General features: G+C 36.4%; 3 protein-coding genes across 6 annotated transcripts in view; all 3 read right to left on the bottom strand.

Annotated features, from left to right (window-relative positions):
• il17rc (interleukin 17 receptor C) overlaps positions 1–12271 on the bottom strand; it is a 26856-nt gene extending 14585 nt beyond the window's left edge. The window contains exons 1-17 of one of the 3 annotated variants that reach the window (XM_016268206.1): positions 12198–12271; positions 10213–10530; positions 9123–9345; positions 8988–9043; positions 8874–8910; positions 8007–8107; positions 7236–7350; positions 6881–6922; positions 4973–5094; positions 4772–4828; positions 4615–4672; positions 3966–4183; positions 3071–3127; positions 2919–2961; positions 2661–2756; positions 750–797; positions 12–646 (exon numbers count right to left, since the gene is read on the bottom strand). In XM_016268206.1, coding sequence (XP_016123692.1) covers positions 12–646; positions 750–797; positions 2661–2756; positions 2919–2961; positions 3071–3127; positions 3966–4183; positions 4615–4672; positions 4772–4828; positions 4973–5094; positions 6881–6922; positions 7236–7350; positions 8007–8107; positions 8874–8910; positions 8988–9043; positions 9123–9345; positions 10213–10320 — 2016 coding nt within the window. In that variant the 5' untranslated portion in view covers positions 10321–10530; positions 12198–12271. Of the gene's footprint in view, positions 1–11; positions 647–749; positions 798–2660; positions 2757–2918; positions 2962–3070; positions 3128–3965; positions 4184–4614; positions 4673–4771; positions 4829–4972; positions 5095–6880; positions 6923–7235; positions 7351–8006; positions 8108–8873; positions 8911–8987; positions 9044–9122; positions 9346–10212; positions 10728–12197 lie in introns of those variants that run through there. The other 2 variants (XM_016268205.1, XM_016268204.1) reach the window with 2 other exon arrangements.
• Positions 12272–13539: 1268 nt separating this feature from the next.
• On the bottom strand, positions 13540–14431 carry LOC107582431 (C-X-C chemokine receptor type 5). The gene is given in 3 exon segments (XM_071582373.1): positions 13540–13547; positions 13594–13772; positions 13774–14431. Coding segments are annotated over 3 exon segments (747 nt in total). The 5' UTR covers positions 14334–14431.
• A 1288-nt stretch (positions 14432–15719) lies between these two features.
• itih3b.2 (inter-alpha-trypsin inhibitor heavy chain 3b, tandem duplicate 2) overlaps positions 15720–23344 on the bottom strand; it is a 22977-nt gene continuing 15352 nt past the window's right edge. The window contains exons 2-24 of one of the 2 annotated variants that reach the window (XM_016268202.1): positions 22459–22622; positions 22024–22128; positions 21774–21936; positions 21587–21697; positions 21356–21484; positions 21114–21230; positions 20801–20969; positions 20609–20719; positions 20151–20332; positions 20019–20068; positions 19529–19658; positions 19264–19391; positions 19024–19196; positions 18354–18389; positions 18006–18065; positions 17647–17682; positions 17418–17447; positions 17211–17261; positions 17013–17126; positions 16754–16928; positions 16511–16659; positions 16296–16380; positions 15720–16218 (exon numbers count right to left, since the gene is read on the bottom strand). In XM_016268202.1, the coding sequence (XP_016123688.1) occupies positions 16104–16218; positions 16296–16380; positions 16511–16659; positions 16754–16928; positions 17013–17126; positions 17211–17261; positions 17418–17447; positions 17647–17682; positions 18006–18065; positions 18354–18389; positions 19024–19196; positions 19264–19391; positions 19529–19658; positions 20019–20068; positions 20151–20332; positions 20609–20719; positions 20801–20969; positions 21114–21230; positions 21356–21484; positions 21587–21697; positions 21774–21936; positions 22024–22128; positions 22459–22622 (2583 nt within the window). In that variant the 3' untranslated portion in view covers positions 15720–16103. The remainder of the gene's footprint in view (positions 16219–16295; positions 16381–16510; positions 16660–16753; positions 16929–17012; positions 17127–17210; positions 17262–17417; positions 17448–17646; positions 17683–18005; positions 18066–18353; positions 18390–19023; positions 19197–19263; positions 19392–19528; positions 19659–20018; positions 20069–20150; positions 20333–20608; positions 20720–20800; positions 20970–21113; positions 21231–21355; positions 21485–21586; positions 21698–21773; positions 21937–22023; positions 22129–22458; positions 22623–23344) is intronic. The other variant, XM_016268203.1, reaches the window with a different exon arrangement.

The raw sequence follows: 23344 nt of genomic DNA, 5'->3' as shown, positions 1-23344 counted from the left end.
GTGTCTTCCATGTCTAAGCTGAGTAAATCAGATTGTGTGAGCATGGAATCGGTCCTCACCCTCGACAAAATGTTCTGCACTCCTTGGGCCAACTTCCTCTGTGCCTTTCTCATCCACCACATCTTCTTCAACTTCCCGCTCACATTAGTCGGGTTCTCCAGACACAGTTCCATAAGTAATCCCTGAGACTGTGAGGGCAGTTTATAAAGCAGCAGGCCCCTCAACAGCTTCGGCATGTCATGCTCCTCATTGATGGGAAGTTCATCAAAGTCTAACTGCACAAGGACGAACCGCTGAGCACCGCAGCCCTTCTTACGGTCAGCAAAAATGCAGCCCAATGCCGAAGCCAGCATATCTGAGGAGTATGTGGCAGGATTGCTTTGTCTTTCCACTGCAATTTTCCAGTACAACTTGGCTCTCTGCAGTGTTGATGGAGAAAGCACCAGAAGGGCTTTCCCTCCATGTTTCTGGATGTGATCGAGCTTAGAGTGGAGCCACGCTGCTGGGCCGCAAGAACCGAGCTCTGTTTGGTTCCACAGGTCGAGAAATACTCTGAAACCCAGCTCAGAGAGCAACTGGCCCAGCTTACACACCAACTGTGGGTCTGTGGCAGAGGAATGGAGCAACAAAACCTGTCCCCTCATATCTAGAGAGAGAAATGAAGAGCATCATGTATGAGATTATCATAAGGTCAATTAATTAATTAGTCTTCTTAATAATAAGACACACAAATGACTGTAAATAAACACCTTGAATCCCTTGAGAATGACACATTCTGTCCCATTCGCTAAGCGACCCTGTGAGAGGGACATAAAAGATTGTAAAATCTCATCAGTGAAGAAGACTTTCTATAATACTTCAAGGAATAGTTTACCCAAAAATAAAAATGTGTTGAAAATGTACTGACTATCAGACCGTCCAAGATGTAGATGAGTTTGTTTCTTCATGGGAACAGATTTGGAGAAATTTAGCATTAAATCACTTGCTCCAGTGCAGTGAATGGGTGCCGTCAGAATGAGAGTCCAAACAGCTGATAAAAACATCACAATAATTCACAAGTAATCCACATGAGTCCAGTCCATCAATTAACATCTTGTGAAGCGAAAAGCTGCATGTTTGTAAGAAACGACTCCATCATTTAAGTGAATTCATTTGTTTCATTAAGAATATTTGTTTTTTTACTTCAAACCATTGCTTCCATCTAAAATTCAAGTCCTTTATCCATAATATTGCTTTCTTTCCTCTCATCTGAATCAGGAGTGAAATATGAAGTATTTCACAAGATGTTAATTGATGGACTGGAGACATGTAGATTACTTGTGGATTATTGTGATGTTTTTATCAGCTGTTTGGACTCTCATTTTGACGGCACCCATTCACTGCAGAGGATCCATTGGTGAGCAAGTGATGGAATGCTAAATTCTCCAAATATGTTCCATTGAAGAAACAAACTCATCTACATGGATGGCCTGAGAGCAAGTAAATTTCCTTTCCTTTAAAGGCACTAAAAAGACTCTCATCTGAATCAGGAGTGAAATATGCACACGTCAAGCAAAAACAGTTCTAAACATATATGTGGGTGGATTTTGATGTGAGAGGACAACAGGGATGGACTTTTCCACTGGAGGAAGCGTTATTATGGATTATGAACTCATATTTTGGCCAGAAGTATTTCACAAGATGTTAATTGATGGACTGGAGACATGTAGATTACTTGTGGATTATTGTGATGTTTTTATCAGTTGTTTGGACTCTCATTTTGACGGCACCCATTCACTGCAGAGGATCCATTGGTGAGCAAGTGATGGAATGCTAAATTCTCCAAATATGTTCCATTGAAGAAACAAACTCATCTACATGGATGGCCTGAGAGCAAGTAAATTTCCTTTCCTTTAAAGGCACTAAAAAGAGTATAAGACATAGACAAGAGTGAGATGGGTGAAAGAACATAAAATGAAAAAGAAGGAGTTGAAAAAGACAAAGAACATGCTGAGATGGAATAAATGTGTTCTACACAGATCACCACAAAAATATGTGCTATTCACAGACACTCATGAATAGAGCCATTGAGAGCAGAGACATGCAAAAAGACTGTGGTCAACGTTTCAAAAATCTCAACTCTCTCTCTTTCACCATCTTAAATCATATAAAATAATAACAAAAAGACTGTTCAGTTGTACTTTGATAGCACAGTAGTTATCAGTCTCTAGCAATTTTTTATGGATTTTTCAAAATAATGGCAAATAAATAAATATCGATTGATCTTACATTAATATTAACCTATTAATATTACAAGACTAAATACTAAATTATATATAATGCATATATAATATACTTAGTCATTTAGCAGACGCTTTTATCCAAAGCGACTTACAAATGAGGACAATAAAAGCAGTCAGAACTAACAAAAGAGCAACAATATATACAGGTGCATCTCAATAAATTACAATATTAAATCTAATATAATTTAATGTGTCTTTGCTAAATAATTAAAATATATACAGTGTGTTATTAAACAGAATAATAATAATAATAATAATAATGGGGATTTTAGTTGGGAATATAAGTCATCTCATACATTGTGTTGTAATTTCTTTGCTGCTGAGAAGAAAACATCTTACCATATAAACAAAGAAATGCCGTAGATAGCAAAGACTTACATTTGAGTTTGTTCACAAGAAGAAGTACTCCAAAAGCAGTCAGACAAAGAAGGATCAGCGGCAGAAGAACAAGAAGGCTCCAGTACTGTCGCTCCACTAAAACAACAATGAAACTGATAACTGATAACATCTGCCATAATTAATCCAGTATAGTAAATGTTAGTTTTAGTATATCGAATATCAGTGTGATCAAATGACAATGAATGGCAGCTTTAACCAGGATATAAATGAGATGGGTTTTTCTCATCACACACTTACAGGGGTGTTGACAGTACCGCACAATCTTTCCATCCACTTTAAGCTGCAGACAAAGACAAAGATGAATGTTTACCATGTTCATTGTCTGTTTGCACTAAATGACGATGATGAATGCTGAAAGGAAGAAATCAAAAAGGCAGATGGTATCATACCATCATGCAGAGCTGCTGGTGATTCTGAGACCTGATATTCACAAATTTCCCGGATGCCTGCAGAGAGCAAATATCATTAAAGCAAACTGCTTTTTAACCAACTGGAAAAACAATTATTAGCTTTGACCTCAGTCGGAGTAGACGGCGTATTTAATTTCACGTAAATTAAAATGAAAGCAAACAAGGTTCCATTTAACATTTAGTTTGTTGTGGACCTGGGAGTCAATCATCCCGTTTCAAAAGTCCAAAAATTACTAGTGAAAGGGAGATCACTAGTGAAAATGCTTCTATTTTGCATTCTTTCGAATTTAAATTACACTAAATTGTCATTACTAATGTATTATTACTAAAAAGTTTGATTAAAAATTAAATAACACCAGAAACTCTTGTATTGTTATGTTGCACTTTTGCTTTAATGATTAAACGTTACTTTTCTTGCTTTAAATATTTATTTCACGTCAAAATGTCTTTTTGATATGGAAGCCCGTTTTCACCACGGAATGAAAAACACTTAAAAGGTCACTGCAATTTTATTTTTCTCACAATTCCAACTTTTTTTTTTTTTTATAAAGTTAGAATTCTAAGAGAAAAGTCAGAAATGTGAGATATTAACTTGCAATTGTGAGATAAAAAAATCAGAATTACATGTATGTATTTATTTATTTATCCTGTGGTGGAAACGGGCTTCCATACTTTGTTTCTAAAAATTCTAAAAGCATTTATTTCCGGGTTTCAATGAAAAAATCCTAGATTTCAGTGTGGTGTTAGATGTTTTATATCCCACTGTTGCAGTAATTCTACTTCCTCACAACCTCATTCCATTAGTGTCAAATTAAATATTCTGTCTATTCTAAGGTCTACACAGAAAATACATATACCCGAAATGTATATTTACCCATAGTACTGTGCTGTTTTCTGTCCAATCATTACAGCATTTCTGTCTGAATCCTTCAACTTCTGTGCATTTTCCATCTGCCTCGAGCTGACACGGCCACGATTCGGCTCTTATCCTGCAGGGCGCTGTTAAATTCCAGCTTAGCACCGGCTCACCATCATTTGTTTTGATGTGGGCTAAAGACACTGACATGTTGCTCAGGACATTGGCATTAAATTCTGCCAGTGGAAAAAAAAATTAAAAATTGTGGGAAGACAAAATAGATCAAGATGGTGTTGAACATCCTCCTTATCCAAGGCACTAATGCTAACTTTTATTTTTAAGAAAAGTGTAGATCTTAGATCAGTGGTTCTCAACCAAAGAGCCACTAGGGGACCCATTAGGAGGCACTAGATTATTTTTAAAAAATGATTTAAAATCTGACACAAAACAAGTATTAAAATAAACCAATTTTCATGTAAATAAATGAAATATTATAATGAATATACATTTTCTAGTTATTTTATAGGGTAGAAATAAAAAAATATGAAAAATATTACTTTAAAACATAATATTTAAAAATACATATATAATTTCATACGATTCTTATCCAGTAAATCACAAACAACTGGAAAAGTCATGGGGTCTCTGAATATTATTGTGGTTTTACCTGTTTTATTTTGTTCAAAGGGACAGATTTCCGAACGAACTGAATCATTTTTCCATGCCTGAAGCATATGCACACAAACAGGGCAAATTAAAATAATGTAGAAATATATTTTAGCAGACATTGTTTTAAATGTGTGCATGTTTGAAAAGCACAGTACCTGCAAACACATGCAGTATGTGATTGACTCCAGTGGAATGATGTTATTTGGCATAAGCTGAGAGAAGAAAAGGTATGGTAAGTTACCAAGAAAAGGCAGCTGATGAAAAACACAAACTGGTTTGTACAGTCTACTGTTTGTCTGTAATGAGCCCTCAGGCTGTGTGTTATATGGACACAAGTAAAGTGTGAGTTCACTGACCGAGCATCTCCCTTCTCTTCCACGTTTCACACACAGCGACAGGCCTTCAGAAGCTCTTTCATCCTCATCGGCTAATAGCACCTTAACCACTCTCTTCTCACTTTTAATGAAGATCCTGGGACCTAAAAATGAAAATAGGAAACATGGAGTGTAAAATGAAATTTGCTCATCCACTATGGTCTTTTATCCTAGAAATAAGGGAGTCTGATGTCAAATAGTTTTTTTTTTTACAAAAGGTCTTATTCCCTTATTTCTCTTTAGAAAAGCATCTAGTTAAACCCAGAAACCAAATGTCTGATCCAAAGAACCTATCATGTAACCAGTAATTTATCTTTCAGGGCTCTTTTTCAATAAAGCAGCATATACAGTGCACAGCATAAATGAGTACACCCCCTCTAAAACTTAACTAATTCAGCAATTACTCTTTACTTAGAAGACATGTTAGGGTTCTTTGATGTAATGTTCCAACAAGCCTGCTTGATCAATTACCAAACGCCAAAATTATTCAGCAAAATAAGATTTTCATATCAAAGTGATACAATTTTGTGTTGCAAAAATGAGTACACCCTCATAGGTTTAAGGCTATTTTTGATCAACAGGTAAGTATATTGAACTAAAACTTTTAAAGACAAGTAATTTCCTGACAATTAAAAGTGTTATATAGCCCACTGAATCAGACTCAGACTTAATGCTGGCAGCAGTGGAACCACTTGAGAGAGAAGTGCCAGGTGACTTATTTCTTAGCATAAAAGAGGACAATGGTACAAGAGGAATAGCAAATTATTGTAGAAGTGACATGCATGGTTGTTGCCACCACTAGAATTACCTACTGTAGCCAAAGCACAATAAACTCACTTAACCTCTTCCAGGGCCCATATTTACAAAATAGAGACTTCTGGGAATCCATACTCTGGTCTCAAGAGACCAAGTCAATCATTTCGGATCCAAAAGCATCCAAAATGTTCTGGTGTTGCTAGAGGAGGAGTACAGTGAGAAGTGCTTGGTACCCACAGTGACGTTCAGTGATAGTAAAGCTTTTATATAGGGATGTATGAGTGCTGAAGGTGTGAGGGAGTTGTGCTTTATCAATGCTGGCATGAATTCACACACCACTGTGTGATGTGATACAAAAACTTGAAACAGAAGATGCTACCCTCCCCTCATTCCCTGCATTATTGGGCATTTTTTCAGCATGACAATGAATATATTCATTCTCTCAAGGTGAAAATCCTTCAATGGACATGTATTTCACTCAATCTTAATGCTCTTGATGATTCTGTAGAGACGAGCTGAGCAACACTCCCTATTAAAGACCAGAGCATTCAAGGAGGTCGTCCTCCAGGAGTTAAACAGCACAGATGTGAAAATTTGTCATGAACTTGTACACTCAGTGCCAAGAAGTGTCAGAGCAGTGTACTTTAAGTTCTGGAGGACATACTAAGTACTAGAATATTATATATTTTCTGAATTAAATCTCTGGTGTACTCATTTCTGCAATCCTTCATTTAAACAAAATTGTCTAATTTACTTATCTTACAGAAAATATTGGCATATATTTTGTTGTTTTCATTAAGTATATGTTTAATATGTTTCAATTTTGCCATCTTTCCATGAATTATATTAGTGATCATACATCTTTTATTTATTCAGAGGGGGTGTACTCATTTATGCTGTGCACTGTAAGTCAACTCAACTCAAATACCTTACACATTGTTTTTTTACAGCAGGAAAAGTTGCTAAACCAAATGTACTGTGAAGAACCATTGAGGAACTTATCTTTTACTATTCCTAAAGGTCCATTTTAGCACTTTAGGAAATACGTTTTTGTACGGGATTAAATGAAGAAAGCCTTTTTAAAAAAAAAATAGATTAAAATGAGAAAAATGTTAAAATACAATCAACACATACCTTTACACTGCTTTATGTCTTTTAGGTCTGGTAAGGAACACACTGCCAAAAAAAAAAGAAAGAAAGAAATAATTAATGGTTACCCAGATGTGAATTTTATTTAGTATTTTTTATATATATATTTATTTATTTTAAATATTTAAATATACATTTTTGATTCTTAGAATAACATTTAGATGCAACAAGACAAAAGTTTTCAATAAAAATAACATAAATCAATAAAATAGAGTTTTGCAGTAACAACTTTAAATTGAATTAACGCATGTTAGAAACATACCCCTTTAAATACTAGTAAGTATGCCAAACTCATGTTGTTGTATATATGTATTGACAGTAAGTAAAAAATAATGGCTACCTGTTTTTAATGTAGGGAATTCATTAATTTCAACTTCAGGTGACTTGGCGAATGATCCAACAGTGATCTGCATTGTTCTGCCAAAGGCAACATTTTTATACTCCACCAGCGTCAGCTGCACCACACAAAGATAAACACGGAGATAACAATCAAGTCACCAATTTCATGCACACTTACAAAGACTTTCTTCACTGTTGCTTCAGCCAGGATCTTCTGGAAATTCTGCATTTGTTCACTGTTTACTTTTATGTATAACATGCCTGGCCATTTTAACTTGCCAGATCTTCTAGAAATATTTTAATCAAATATAAATGTTAAAGGTTCAAATATTACACTGTCATTACTGGTACAAATAAGTAAGTTGGTCATGTTGCACATATTTAATTTTTATTTTTATTTTTTTATGTACAGTATATCCAATCCAGCCTTACAGATCAGCCCACAGAGGTCTTATTTATGACAGGAAAGTCCATTTATCTAACTTCTTGTTCCTGGTCTAAAATTACCTGCCTTTTAATAAAAGCTCATAAATCTCTCATTATTCTGCATTATCACCAAATCTTGGACTCAATCTTTTATCAACTCGTTTTCTTTCAAATTGCACAGGGTTTTTTATTTCTTTTTGGAACCGACTGATCATAGGCCTCATTGATCTGAACTTATGAACCTCAGCTTTTGAGCAAAAAGCACTATTTGAGAATAATTTTGGCTAATTTTGTGGGGGGGAATACAATCTTCTCCAGGTAAAAATAGAAGACGGGTGACACTCACAATGAGAAGTTTACGACTTGCAGCAGAAGTCACTGTGAAGTCTACTCTCTTGCACCACTCTTGCTGCCCTTCTGCTGGTTGGTAGCATATTGTAATAGTAGCTACATGAAGAGAAGACAAAGAGGTGAGCTTTAATAGTGCATTTCATGACAGACACTGACTACGTTTACATGGACATCAGTAATCTAATTATTCACTTTATTCTAAATAGGCCAATATTATGATTAAGGTGTTTACATGAGTTGCTTTTAGAATATTTCATGTTCCCGTTTGAAATGTTATAGTACATAGTTCGATTAATGGCACACGTCATTACGTCCCCGCGTGCCACCATCCGACGTCCCCTATGTACAGTTTTGGGTGTTTCACTTTTAATTTTATGAAAGCTTCAAGTGCAGTTAATTATTTGTACGTGCATACAGACGACGGCGGGTGTTTTGATTTGCCGTCAAACGGTTGAGCACTGCCGTGTGTGTATCCTGTCGCAAAATGCGGCGAAAAGTCCTACACGACGGTAATAACGTGATTAAGGTGTTTACATGTCTATACTGCACTTCAGTAATGTGACTAAAATAAGAATACTCCACATGTCTTAATTCAATTTCTGTTTACTTCAATTATGACTTTAGCTGGATTAAGGTAATCAGAAATCTCTGTTTACATGGTCGATTCTTAATCAGAGTATTGTCTTAATCGTATTAAAATCGGAGTATTGTTGTCCATGTAAACGTACTCAATAATGGAGAATCCACTGCTGTCTTTCAGCAAAAGCAAATACAGTTTAAGAAAATCAATTTGCTTAAGTCCATTAGCACTAATAAACAAATTAAGGGAAATATTTGGAGTTTTTAAGTTCACTTGGTCTACCTTGATCTAGCTGGTCTTCACAGAGAGAGTATTCTTTCTGTTAAAAAGAGTAAGATGTTATAGATGAAATTTGAACTTTTTAAAATATTTTTTATGAACGAACAAAACACTTACACTTTGACTTTCTGATGTGTCATCTGGTATGGAAACACATCCTGAATCCCAGTCCCCTGAAATTAGAAAGGTTAGTGTTAACATAAACCATTGTTAGGCCAACAACTGTAATGTAGTGCTACTGTAAGGACTCACCACTGCTCTCCTCTTCATATTCTGATCTCTCGGTATCTCTGTCCTTCTCATCTTTGAGATCTGGAATAATACTCAGCTGGATGCTAATCCACAAACACGGTTTGCAGTCCTCCCCTTGACAGCACAATGTTGGCTTTACAGCCAAAGAACACACATACACAGAACCACAGATCACATCAAGTGGTGTGATAGGCTCTGTATCTCTCACACTGCAGTTTAGAGCCTAAAAACACAAACATATTCCAGGTTATGAACAGATCAACAGATCTTGCTTGCTTGCATCTTGAAATAATTTTTGTATTAGCATTTGAATTAACTTTTCTTTTTTTGACATGCATTACTTATGCAAAATTTCAATGAATTCTCAAAACTCAATTTTGTATCGCCATACATAGAAGTGCCTTAAATACAATTAGTATTTGTATTTCAAAAATAATTCTGGAATTATTATCAGTCTTTAAAATATGTTAAAAAAAATTCAAATAAACTTAATAAATCCACTAAAATCACTGAAACACTAGCTGATTAAATGTTATTGAGCAAAACGACAAATAATGTAACATAAAACACTGAAAAAAGTGGGCTTTGCAAAGTCTTTAAAAAAAAATGTAAGTGTATTTTAGTACTAGTTACTTGATAGTTCCACCACTTGAAATAGAACATCAAATAATTTTGGTTTGTTCGTTGATTTGTTTAAAATGGCATAAACATACACGTGGTAATGTTTTTTAAACTAGATTTTAAAAAGATTTTCATTTTTTTATCATCTCAGACATCCTTGTTTATCTGTGTTAACTGACAGCCTAAATACTTTTGAGGCAACTAGCATATAATATTGCATAACAATTTCATTTAATTCTTGTTTAGTTTTCAGTTTAATGTGCTGTTTTTGTACTAATAACATAATATAATATCATATAATGAGGGTATGTACTTTAATATATTATAGTATATATTTAATAAAGTAATATACTGAGCACCGTTCACCTCTGTATAGATATTTTTTTACAAAATATCACAACTATACAAAAAAAAAAACAAGTAGGCCTAATAAACAAACAAACTTGTTTAATGAACGTATACTCCTAACCTGAGGACAGATGACATTGTTTTCTGGGTTGTGTGTGACTCGTTCCAGCGCACACACACATCCGCTGGCCAATAGGAGCAGCTGGACTATCCACTCCGTCAACTTCATTGCGCAACAGTTTCGCTCTCGTATCCAAGAGAGATTTAATCGAAACTGGTTAAGAACAAAATCCTATAGGTTGTATCCTTCGCTATGTCGTCTCTATGAGGCTTTAGGAGAACCCAAGACGACCATAGTTCTGATCGGCTCGGACACACAGTCCAAATCCACCGTCCGGTACTCGAATGTCGCAGTTACACAGCATGATGTCCCGGTTGTCTGTTAGGAGTTAGAAAATAGTTATTATTTTATTATTTCGCGATTCAAACTCTTTGGCTGTTATATTATCGAAATAGAGCTGCTGGTCCTAAAAGTCGGCAGATCTGTGTTCGGTATGAAGTCACCTGGCTTCCAGTTTGCCCAGGTGTGTCTGTGCGAATGTCAGATTGCCAGATAATGTAGGTGTGTACTTGAATTTACCTACTGCTCTGCCTGATATGCCTGAATTTCCGATACATATCAGGGCAATGAGTATTGCTCTCATTTATTGCATGTAAACTCCATTTCCACTCCAGTATAGAGAACACTCAAAAGTAAAATTCCCATAACGCTTGCAAAATAACAAAATGTAACATTCCCTCAATGCTTTCTCTGACGTTCAAAAAAAGGGAATGTTAGCAAAACGTTCTTATTGTGCGCTCTAGTCGACCACAAAGTCATTATTACGCGTGGGAAACTCTGAATTTTCCTTAAAGGGGTCATATGATGCGATTTTAAGTTTTCCTTTCTCTTTGGAGTGTTACAAGCTGATTGTGGGTAGATAAGATCCCTGAAGTTGCAAAGACTAAAGTCTCAAAACCGAAGAGATATTCTTGATCAAAGTTAAGACTCTGCCACGCCCCCCTAAAATGGCTCGTTCTAACACGCCCCCACATATCTACCTCACTATGTGGAAATATTTGCATAATGCGGCCCAAAGGTGCACGCAAAGAAAGAAGGCGTGGTTTCAGTAACCGCAGTTAGTGTTGAAGCAGCCGTGTCAGGGAGACGCTGTGTGTTTCTAGACGAAAGCAAAAGCACTTTATTTGGCCTTCCAGAAGTAGATGCATTTAGAAATCTTTAAGATTATTTACAACAGAACAGCAATGCATTTTATGGACGACCGTTTCACCAAATACACAAAATAATGATCTTTAAAAAAGCCTCATATGACCCCTTTAAACCCCGAGTTTCCGAGTTGGGGGAGTGTCAGTGAGAAAACATGTCGGATACAATGGATGCAGCCAAAGGCTACAGATATGCAGCGTCTGTATTTACGGTAAATTTGTTGAAATAAAAATTATAATTTTTTGGTCATGTACAATAAAACTATAGGCCTATATACAAAATGATATATTGTATAATTACCATAGAATATATAATGATTCGGTTTACATCACCTTCATAAATGGAATAAAAACAGAAAAAAAGCAAAAACACAATGATGCACATTCATTATTCATCATTTTGTAGATGTAGAGTTTTAAAAAATCGTTGAATTTTATGTAAAAATGTTAGATCGCCATCTTGTTCTGACCAATGTGACTTGAACGCACCTAACATCGTAATTACGATTTGTTAACTCGTAAATACGAACTTCCCAGGAGGACTTGAATGCTCCACAAGAACACGTTTTTGCTAACTGGTTTAGTACTTGTTACTTGATAGTAATACAACTTAAAATTAGACATTAAATCTATCCTTATTTGTCATTGACCCTCATTTATTTTTAACTGAGACTACTCTTTAAATACTTTCAAGGCCTCTTTATAATTATATTACATTATTGAATTTCAAAATAGACATTGATACTAGGATAATATTGGTTTCTTACGGTAATACAAATTATATATATATATGCTCACAAACAAAAAATTTCTTTAGCTTTAACACAAAATGTTACTTACTGCCCGGTGGTCTTAATGAGAAGGTGTTTTTGAAGCACTGCAAAGTAAAGCCTCCTATGACTTTGTTGCTTTTGGCACACATTCACTAAATGAAAGAGCGTGTGAGTGAATTTTGAGTGTATGAGAGACTCGCCCCTCCCAGCTGACAGTCAAAACACACACACACACACACACACACACACACACACACACAAGCAAGCAAGCACCAGTTGGCTTTGTGGGAGAAAACCTCAGTAGTAAAACAATGTTTGTGTTCTCATAATTAACAGAGCTGCTGTAATGAATGAGAATATGATCTTGGTTATTTGCAGCTTCATAAAACTGTAACCAGGAAACTTCCAGGTGCAAAGTTCCCTGTCTGGATCATTCACTGCAACCGAGTGAATTTGTTTAGCAGCTCTGTTTCATGTATCATGGCAACTGGTTATAATAATTCACCTGGGATTAAGGAGTCACTGTTAATAACTGACAGAAACCACCCAAAACAGGGAGTAACAGAGATCATCCAGATGCTTCTTTCAGAAATAATAAGGCCCAAGGTTTGCTAAGCAAGGATTGTTATCAATAGAAACACCCTAAAAACACCCACCACTGAAGCTGAATGCATATAGGGGAGACTGGGGCTAGTTGTCACAAGGACAATAGCAACTGTCATGTTGGCAAGTTGCAATCTTGCAATGTGTTTCATGTGTTGTACTGTATAAATTAAGAGAAAAAATAGCTAAAAATCCAAATAGGCTGCTTAATTGCAACTTCCTAGTGTGGCCACATGCCCACTATTAAATGGAAACTACTTGCAAAAAAAAAAAGTGGTGAAAACTGACCTTTGAGTTGACCTACGAGGAACTGCTAAAGCGCCGCCTCAGCAAATATGAGCTACTAACTCACAAATATGAGCTACTAACTGTTGTCAATAAGACAACAAAAGATATGAAACTGCCTAATATGTCTATTGCTGATCACTCAAATAACTCAACATCAAATTATGATTTTTAAACAGGTGAAAACAACAGAGAAGATAATGGCCAATGTGAAAGAGGCCATTGGGACAAAGTTTCCCCTCTATTGTCTTGGCTTTGGATATGATGTAAACTTTGACTTCCTGACAAAGATGTCACTGGAAAATGGTGGAGTTGCTCGCAGGATTTATGAAGATTCGGACGCTGATCTACAGCTGCAGGTGAACTACAGACAATCAGCTGTGAATTCATCCTCAATGCTGAACTTTGTTTGAGCGCATTTAAAGTCTGTTTGATTTTTAGGGCTTCTATGATGAGCAGATCTCTCCTCACTGATATTCAACTTAAATACCCAGGAGGGACAAACCTTACCAAGACCAGCTTTAATCCACTTATTGTTATTTGGGCAAACATCAAGCCATAGGAAGGCAGCCAACACAATGCAAACGCCAGCACTAACAGAGCAGACGTCTGAGTCACATGCACATGGTAGTGCTCCAAACGGTCAGTCCGAGTTGTGCGGCCCCGTCTAGTGATTTTGAGGAAATGGTATATCTTGGCATTGGCTATTACAACGAACCCATGTGGAAATGCAAACGCGAATAGGAAGTGGCATTCCGTATGCCAACTGGCCTTTGTCAGACAGGAAATTGAAACATGCCAGGTCCTCATGGGCTTCATGGTTGTCCAGGCCTGAAATCAGCATACTCCAAGCAAACTGAGGCAATGCCAAGACGACTGCTGGTATCCACAGTACACCCGCAACTACTTTTGAACGTCCCTCTCTACGCCATTGATACGCTTTTGATTGATGGACCACAATGATGTACCGCGCAAAAGCCAAAGAGGCCAGCGTAAAGGCACTCGCAGCTGTACACATCGCACCCAGGAAGCTCACAGACTTGCACATGAAGCTTCCAAACGGCCAGTGACGGGTTGCAATGGCGACTGTGTGATATGGAAGACATGAAAGAAGGAGAAGATCTGCCACACAGAACATCTGTCCTCCTGTCCTTCCTCCACTGTCCTGTCCATGTCCTCGCTGTATCGTACGACAGATGACGATAAGAACCAGGATGTGTCCCACCACCCCAGTTACCAGGATGAAGCTGTCAAATATGGGTACCAACACTCGCTCAACATCACTCAGTCCATGACTGGAACTGTTTTGTCCCATTAACCATAATGGAGTGTCCAAGGATGAACCACAATCTAATTTGAATGTAATTGGTTCCTAAAAGCAATTATTATTTTTTATGCATCTCTTCAAATACTGTCTACAACTTTTACTTAACTGAAAGCAACAGAACAATGTTTTACTAATATTTCCCATTCGAGGGGTCTCTCAGACCATTATAAAGATGTTCAAACATTTCAAAACCAGTGTGCAGTGTAGATCCTTATGCATTATTGTAGTTTTGCCTGAGAACACAATGGCAAAACACTCTGGAATGCATCAGTAGTTAATGATTGCAGAACTCAAAGCGCAGAAATACTGCTACGGGTTTAGTTCTCTTCAGGGGAAGCAAAATATTGCCTGAAATCATTGTTTAATTGTCTTTCCACAGATATATTTCCTCTATAATTCCTTTACAGATATGGCAGATCCAAAGCCATAACAATGGCAGTTGCACTTGCCTGTGGTGACTTCAGTGATTGCAGACGCATTCAAAGGATTTGCTGGATTCTTCTTCAAACCTCAAGATGAATTTCACAAATTCAATGTCTATGAGCTCAATAATCCAAAGTATCAATCTGCCGGAACTCCCAAAGTATTATTCAAAAGATCTGGAGTGGAAAGCAGTGCTTTAAATGGAAACTTAGTTCAACAGCCGGAGCGAGGCAAGCCAAATGGCCTTTGACCTGACAGCAGTGATGCAGCTCCTAGAAACACTGAGCTTTGTTTAACCACTCATTTAGTGAACTGTCAAGTTTAGTCAATAAACATAACATCCGACTTCTGTCGTTGGTTTCTTTCTATCCCAGGCGCTTAATTCCATGTTTTAACCTGGGTGTTTACTTTGCCATCAATGTTAAAATATTATAATTGAATCACATTTCCCTCCAAAAATGAAAATTCTGTCATCATTTTTTTCATTCCAAACTACAGAATCTTTGGAACACAAAAGATATTTTGGAAAATGTTTTTGGACATACAATGAAACAAGACATTTTTCAAAACATCTTTTGTGTTCTGCAGATTTTTTATTTATTTATTTATATTTTTGTGTGAAATACCCCTTTAATTAATACTGAAAAATAAAAGTTACATAATCTTAAATTTCCTTAAAGTTCCTTTAGATGAAGTGTTACAGTGTCATAAACTCAAGTGTACATGATCACGTAAGTTTAAAGCACAAGGACAAAAGTCAAAGCATACAGATAAAGTGCCCTGTACATAGTTTAGATTGTCTGTGTAACTGCTGACTCAATACCCTCGTTAGTATAGCCATGAAGTCTTACTTAAATCTAATGAATCACCATGACTTGGCTTATGACTTACATCTGATGCATTTTTTAAAAAGCTTCTTCTCACTGAGACTAGAGAAAACGGCAGAAAATAGGAATGGCCATTATTTATACTATTCATAAAGATTTTTCTGTTCCTGCATTTCACGTAGTTCCAAATAAAACCTTAAAAGTTCTAATAAAACTTCTAAAAAATACAGTCACTTGCTAACGTAAACAAGTATGTACTGTATTGCGTGGACACGCTAGTAATGCATATAATGTTAGATGTGATAGATGTTAGATGTTGTGATGTCAAGAAATGTTTATTCGATTAAGCTGCAATCCTAAAATGCTCATTAAATCATTTGCGATTTTAAAGAGCGATCATTTTAAATAGATTTTAACAAAGTGGAAAAAAATCCAGATTCTAACACATTGTTTTTATGTCAATGAATTAATTTACATAGAAACATGCTTCGTTTGCCAGCTTTGAACTCTACAGCTCAGTGACAGTAAAATCAGAAATGTCTCTCTGCATCGCAGCGTAGAACGAGACAAGCCAGCATTTGATAACCGGCTTTGAAGAAAGTCTGTAGTCTGTGGCATCCACCCTACAGATACATTAATAGATTAAACAGATGTATAATACAAGAAAAAATCAGCAGTGTACATATTGTTTATCACGTACCAGCTTGCGCTCACTTCCTGGTCATTTATCTTTAGAGCTGGTGTTTGTGATCCTTGAATCTCCTCATATGAAGCATCGGTTTTTCCTTTAATATTATCCACAGTTATTTATCCCATGTTGGTTTAATAATTAAAGCAAGTTACAAATCAAAATGTTCTGTTTGATTGCTAAAATGTTGATACATGTTTAAATGTTTAAAAGTGAAGCACTCTAACCTAAAATGCCTGTCAACTTGACATCTTTTGGCTGTTGCTGAACAGCAGGCCACAGAAACATGTCCCCGTTTTCCTTGTGAAGCAGAATAATGACACGGATATTTCCCATGGTGACATCTATTTCATTAGTCCGTAGAATCAGAGACATGCTGTTGAAACAGAGAAGCTGATGAGTAAATTCTCTCAGATTAACATAATGTACATACATTTAGTGAAACACGTAGTGGTTTGAGTAGTATTTACTCCTCTGTATTGTGTTGGGTTGGTTCCTGGCCCCACAGAAACTCAACATGATTCTGGCCGTCGTGGTATCTGATAGACGTTGTGCTTATTGTCAGATGATGGTTTGTTTTGTAATGAAATGCAATTTTATGACATCCATTTTGTCCAGTCATGGATTCTCCATTCATAGAGAACTCTAGGACACACAGTACAAAACATTTAATTACAGAAAAAGGCGACTTTCAAAAGGACGTGCATGTAGTAAATGTGTAATAGTAACCTGAAGCTGAATCCTGTAGGAGTCGGAGTTTGTGAGGAACAGGAACGTCAAAACAAAGCGGCTTAGACTGACCAACAACAGGCAGCAGGAAACGACTGCTATGAGCTGGTGGAGCTAAGACAAAACATAACCAAATGCAGCATCATAATTATTCTATAGAAATGGTATAATAATTAAGTTTGAGAGCACTTTATGTACCTGACATTGTAGAAAGTACAACTACTCTACTTGTAACCGTGGGCATTTGTTCTAAAAAACAAAACAAAAGAGGTTTAGTCATTAAAAAGCCAGATACAGGCTATTGATAATAAAGCTTTTCATGCTTAGTCAGTTTATCAATAAGTGAAATTATTATTCTTATTATTAAAGGTTTTTGGACAAAGAATGGTACACTGTCATACATACCGTCAGATTCCGGAAATAGTACGCTTGGGACTGGGAAAAAAATTAAAGTTAGGTATTATATAGACGATAAAATACTTGCATTCCTTATCAAGTACAATAATGCAAAAATTGATAGCTAGACAAGACATACATGATATGCACATGACAACTGTGTTCATTTATTATTAAATCTGGTTGATAGCAAATACATGTAATAAATGCATAGCAGAAAAGCAATGAAACCACCTACTTGCAGCATGATAAAGATTAGGGTGATATCGTCCACCTGAAAACATAGTGTTTTTTTTATGTTGTAAGCATGAATCAAAGATTTGTTTAATACAAATTTGTTTGAAATATGTGTTTTATTGCAACCCCTCCATTTTACACCTTTACCCCATTTGCCTAGCCTTTTTCCCACCAAATTTTTTTTAAATATGTATATTTATATTTATATAATGTCAATAAATGAATAAATAAATGGAGGGGTTTCAAAGCAACATTTAGAAAAAGGGATAGTCTTAATGATCATGCGGAATACTGCTTGGTGTGAACACTATGGAAACTATATGATAAGGTTGCAGTTTCCTTTTTCCATAACAGACATACCACGGAGCCCTTGACGATGAAGCACATGAGGAGCACCACCACCACCTCCATATGCTAATCCTGGGATATAAAACAAATGAATGCATATTTGGCAGAGTATGCAGGTCTTCTCCAATCACCCTTCCTCTTTCCTAAACTAAGTCTTGGAGAAGATGGTTAAGAGGTTTGTTTTCATCTCAAAATTCAATCAACAACCAATGTACAAAACAAAATCCACACCCTGCATTTTCTTGTGTGTCACAATGCAGCAATAAATGTCTGAGGCCACTGCTGTTTCATTGTGAGTTTAATCTAAATTTCTGCATTTGTTTAAGTACATGAACTGTTAATTCACCATTTTATAACTACCTTTTAATCGACTCGTTGTAAGATGGGGGTACATTACTAATTGAAAAAGAAAGAGAAAAGTGTTATTCACTGTATACAGCTGTCAGTCCACAAACAAAGAATTATAACACAAAATGGAATACTTAAGATTTTGCACTCATTTTTGACATTGAGTGGAAAATATCAGGCATTGTTCATGTTAGCGCGACTTGCTTTTAAAGCAAAAAGAGACATATTGAAGATGGATGCTAAAACTGATTTATACTTACTGATATAAAAGTTATAATTAAACATTTCTTAACATTAAGCCTAAAATGTGTTTTAATGTCACTACTGATGAGGACTGTATGATTTTTATGTCGGTCTTTAAATGCAAGACATTTAATGTGTACGTAAAGTATACTTGCAATAGTTCCACTTTAACACAATCAAATATACTTCAGTATATCTTTAGTTGGACTTCAACACTACTTCCACACAATTAAAGTGCATTAAGTACAAAATTAGTTGTTCCAATTTAGCAGACTTTAAGTATACCAGTTTTAGTATACTAAAAGTACAGTTGCAGGGTATTTTTAATAAGTACATAAATATGTAAATGTATTTGTAGTATGCTTAGCATGAAATAAATGTATTTCAAATATAGTTTAGTATATTTATTTTTCACTAGGTAGAACTTCTTAGTTCTCACCTGGAGGTCTGGGCGGCTCTCCTCCCTCTTTGGGTTTGTCGGCAACTTCCACTTCACCCTCCTGTGGCTTGGTAACAACCATAGAGGTGAGGGGAGTGACAAACTGGTATTTCAGGGAGAGTTCAAGAGCTTGCTCCTTTTCATCCTCTTTCTCTTGTCCTTTAAGAAGCACCCTGAGATAAAAAGATGTCCTCAATGTTCATCTTAAATCACAGAAAGTCATATCACTCATAAACTTACTGTCTCTCCAGAAGCTGCTTCACTGTAAGGTAGGCCCACAATCTCTGCATGAAATCTTCATTCTCAGGAGGGACATCACTGGGGTCTTTTGTGATTATAGTGTCCTGATACGTCACATTACTGCCTTTCTGCTCAGAAATAATAACTGTCAGTACCACTTTCACCCATAACCCACTATAAAAACAAACCTATTATTCCCAACTTCTTCAATCGACCAATGATCCTAATAATATGCCGCTAAAGAGAAGATTAGTGACGATCTTACTGATACTGCGATAACTTCAGTGGTGAAACTCTCCACACTGTTGTCTGTGATTTGTCCTGACACCACAATCTCAGAGCCATTGAAGTACAAGCTAAAGCTGGTCTTGGTAAGGTTTGTCCCTCCTGGGTATTTAAGTTGAATATCAGTGAGGAGAGGGACCGCAACTTCATCATAGAAGCCCTAAAAATCAAACAGACTTTAAATGCCCTCAAACAAAGTTCAGCATTGAGGATGAATTCACAGCTGATTGTCTGTAGTTCACCTGCAGCTGTAGATCAGCGTCCGAATCTTCATAAATCCTGCGAGCAACTCCACCATTTTCCAGTGACATCTTTGTCAGGAAGTCAAAGTTTACATCATATCCAAAGCCAAGACAATAGAGGGGAAACTTTGTCCCAATGGCCTCTTTCACATTGGCCATTATCTTCTCTATGTTGGTTTCACCTGTTTTAAAAATCATAATTTGGTGTTTTTGAGTTATCCTGGGTATTTAAGTTGAATATCAGTGAGGAGAGGGACCGCAACTTCATCATAGAAGCCCTAAAAATCAAACAGACTTTAAATGCCCTCAAACAAAGTTCAGCATTGAGGATGAATTCACAGCTGATTGTCTGTAGTTCACCTGCAGCTGTAGATCAGCGTCCGAATCTTCATAAATCCTGCGAGCAACTCCACCATTTTCCAGTGACATCTTTGTCAGGAAGTCAAAGTTTACATCATATCCAAAGCCAAGACAATAGAGGGGAAACTTTGTCCCAATGGCCTCTTTCACATTGGCCATTATCTTCTCTATGTTGGTTTCACCTGTTTTAAAAATCATAATTTGGTGTTTTTGAGTTATTTGAGTGATCAGCAATAGACACTTTAGGCAGTTTTATATTTTTTGTTGTCTTATTCTCTTACTGACAAAGATAGGAGCCAAATTGGTCATGATAATACCAAACAGGTCTGCTAATGAACCCTGTATATTATAGGCTGGCAGTTAAAGTGTTGTTCTATTCATTAAGTTGACTGAACAAACTAATGCTATGATAAAACACCCTTTAGCTTGTGTTTGTATGCGTCAGTGTGAATCTGTGCCTGAAGTGGGATCTCCATCAGTCAGCAGGATCAGGATGGAGGCTGTTCCCTCTCGTGGATGTCGACTGATCATGTCCACTCCTGCTAGAACTGCAGCGTTTATGTCCGTGGCTGAAGGAAGACCAAACATAGTTGTGTCACTGTGAGGTTCAACTTTCTTACTCCTTATGTAGCATTAGTGCTGTAACTCACCTCCTCTATCTCCGATCTCCTTCACGAAAGATTTCGCAATCTCCAGGTTTGTCTCAGTAGCTTTGAGGAGTTCACGTTTCCATAAGCTAACTTCATTGTCAAAGGTGATCAATCCAAAGTTGGTGTCCTCATCAAGATCACTCAAAATCCGTAGCAGTGCCAAACGAGTCTGAAGAAAAACACTCCTGTCAGCAGATCTGGAATTTATTCTTTCTCCATTATGACTGACAAGAATGTTCTTCGATTGTTTTTCCATCAAAACATTTCATAGCTCATTATAAGCTTTTGATTTGGCTGAAACGTTGAGATTAACCTGGTCTATTTTTCTGCCGTGCATAGAGCCACTCCGGTCAATGATAAACACCACATTTTTGGGAATACGTGGAACATCAGAGGGTGCAAAGTAGTGGACGAAATAGCCATTTGATACCTGAGAGAACAGAGAAGTAAGTACATTATGAATATCACCGATGCCTTTTTACATGGTCAAGGTCATGATTTTTGTCAAAATGGTCACATATTTTACTCTTTTAAAGCATGTTATTGAAAATGTACCATGACTTCTCCTTTGGGATTTCGTCTCTCAACATCGTACGTTACAAGCAGGTCTCCATTCAACCCATTTTCTCCACAGCTTTTACACTTGGTCTGTTGATCTTGAGTGGGGTATAAGGTCACCCATGCCTGAAATGATCAGTTTGGTCGGTCATCTGGTATCTTTATTTGAAGTGTATGAGCATATTGAGACCATTTAAACTGTGTTTTAATCCTCATTTAAGCTCTTACGTCTTTGTCTGCTCTGGTGGTTTTGATGGCATTGGCCAGATCACCAGTGCTCAAATCTCCTTTCACCTCCAAGAAGGAAATTCCTGGTTTCTCTTGGATGTGCACATCCATCTGATGTAAGTAAAGAAACATTATCTCTCTATCTATCTAAATTGATTATCCATCTCCTCCTTGTATCTTCTTCTACCTTGAAGTCAGCCACCGGCTGCATCGGTTGGGCATTGATGAGTAGCTCATATTTGCCGAGGCGACGCTTTAGCAGTTCTTCGTAGGTCAACTCAAAGGTCACTTTACTAAAAGCAGCCACTGTCACTGAGGTTTTAAAGTCTTCTAAAGTCCTTCCAACAGATCTGAAATAAAAACAGATACCAACATACTACTAATTATACTATAAATGGATATTTTTATGGACCTATATATTTTTAAATGTCCCGTACTTGATCTGTCCAGCACTTTGTCCTCGAGATACTGCTTGATTGTATTGCTGTTGAGCTTCCTCTTTTTCCATCACAACCCCATCATATGTTTTTCCCTCTATGGTCCTATGGAGAAAGTGACACTGATGTTCTCTTAATATACCAGAAACTTAAACTGTGTGTATTTCATTTAAAAAATATCCATCTCACTCAAATGGTAGCACCACTAAATAAGTTTGTTTGTATTAAAGCATCTGTACTGTTAGCTACTATACCTTGTACTTTAAAAAGTACATACATGTTATTTATTCTTAGACTAGTAGAAGGTATAATTTCTAAATCTTTATTTTGTTCTTGTTTGGCTGTATTATAAGATTTACCTGATCTGATGCCCACATGCTATAAATGGCTTATTTACCTCTTTATATAGGCCTAACACTACTCATGTTCACCTACATTCTGAATTTGCTGATGAAGGCATTCTTGGGAATCTTGACCTCAAACTGGATCTCTTGAGATTCATTCAGTGTGTTCGCAACACGGCTTGTGATGACTGTTGTGGCGTAGCGACTGGTGACCGTGGAGTTAATGTAGAAGCTGTATATATCCACATTTTGTTTCTGTTGAGACATTGAATAGTAAATATTAAAGTATTTTATCTCATATTAAAGTATGGTCAACGTGATTGGCTGGTGCACATTTACTCCTCCTTTTCACATAGGATTGCTCAAATATTTACTGCTCAAAAATGGCATGGAGAAAAGGCCTTTGGACTGAAAGACAAATACGTTTTGATGACTGTATCTCAGTGTACACAGTTGCGCAATAGATGGTTCTGTCGACTCAAACTGCATTTTTCTGTCAACAATGGCATTATAGACATAATCAAAATGAAAATGTCTAAACAGATAAACCAAGCAGCTGAGAATAGCTGATTTCGTACATTGCATTGTGGATTTGTTAAGAAAAAAGACAGAATATACAACAAGCTAAATCCTATTAAATATCAAAATACATGATACACTACTATTCGAAAGTTTGGGAACTAAATTTTTTTTTAAATGTATTTGAAAAAAGTCTATGCTCACTGAGGCTACATTTATTAAACCAAAAATACACATGAAAACAGTAATTTTGTAAAAACAGCCATTACTCCAGTGTTCTGTCACATGATCCTTCAAAAATCATTCTAATATGCCAATTTGCTGATCAAGAAACATTGTGTATTAATTAATGTAGCAAACAGTTGTGCTGCTTAATATTTTTGCTGAAATGTTATGTTTTTTCAGGATTTCTTTATGAATATGAAGTAAAAAAAAAAAAAAAAAAAATTTTTTTTTGA

The sequence above is a fragment of the Sinocyclocheilus grahami genome, unplaced genomic scaffold (assembly GCF_001515645.1).
Source record: "Sinocyclocheilus grahami isolate Dianchi unplaced genomic scaffold, SAMN03320097.WGS_v1.1 scaffold44.1, whole genome shotgun sequence".
In the NCBI taxonomy this organism is placed as follows: Eukaryota; Metazoa; Chordata; class Actinopteri; order Cypriniformes; family Cyprinidae; genus Sinocyclocheilus; species Sinocyclocheilus grahami.
This window is presented reverse-complemented; position numbering and strand designations above follow the sequence as displayed.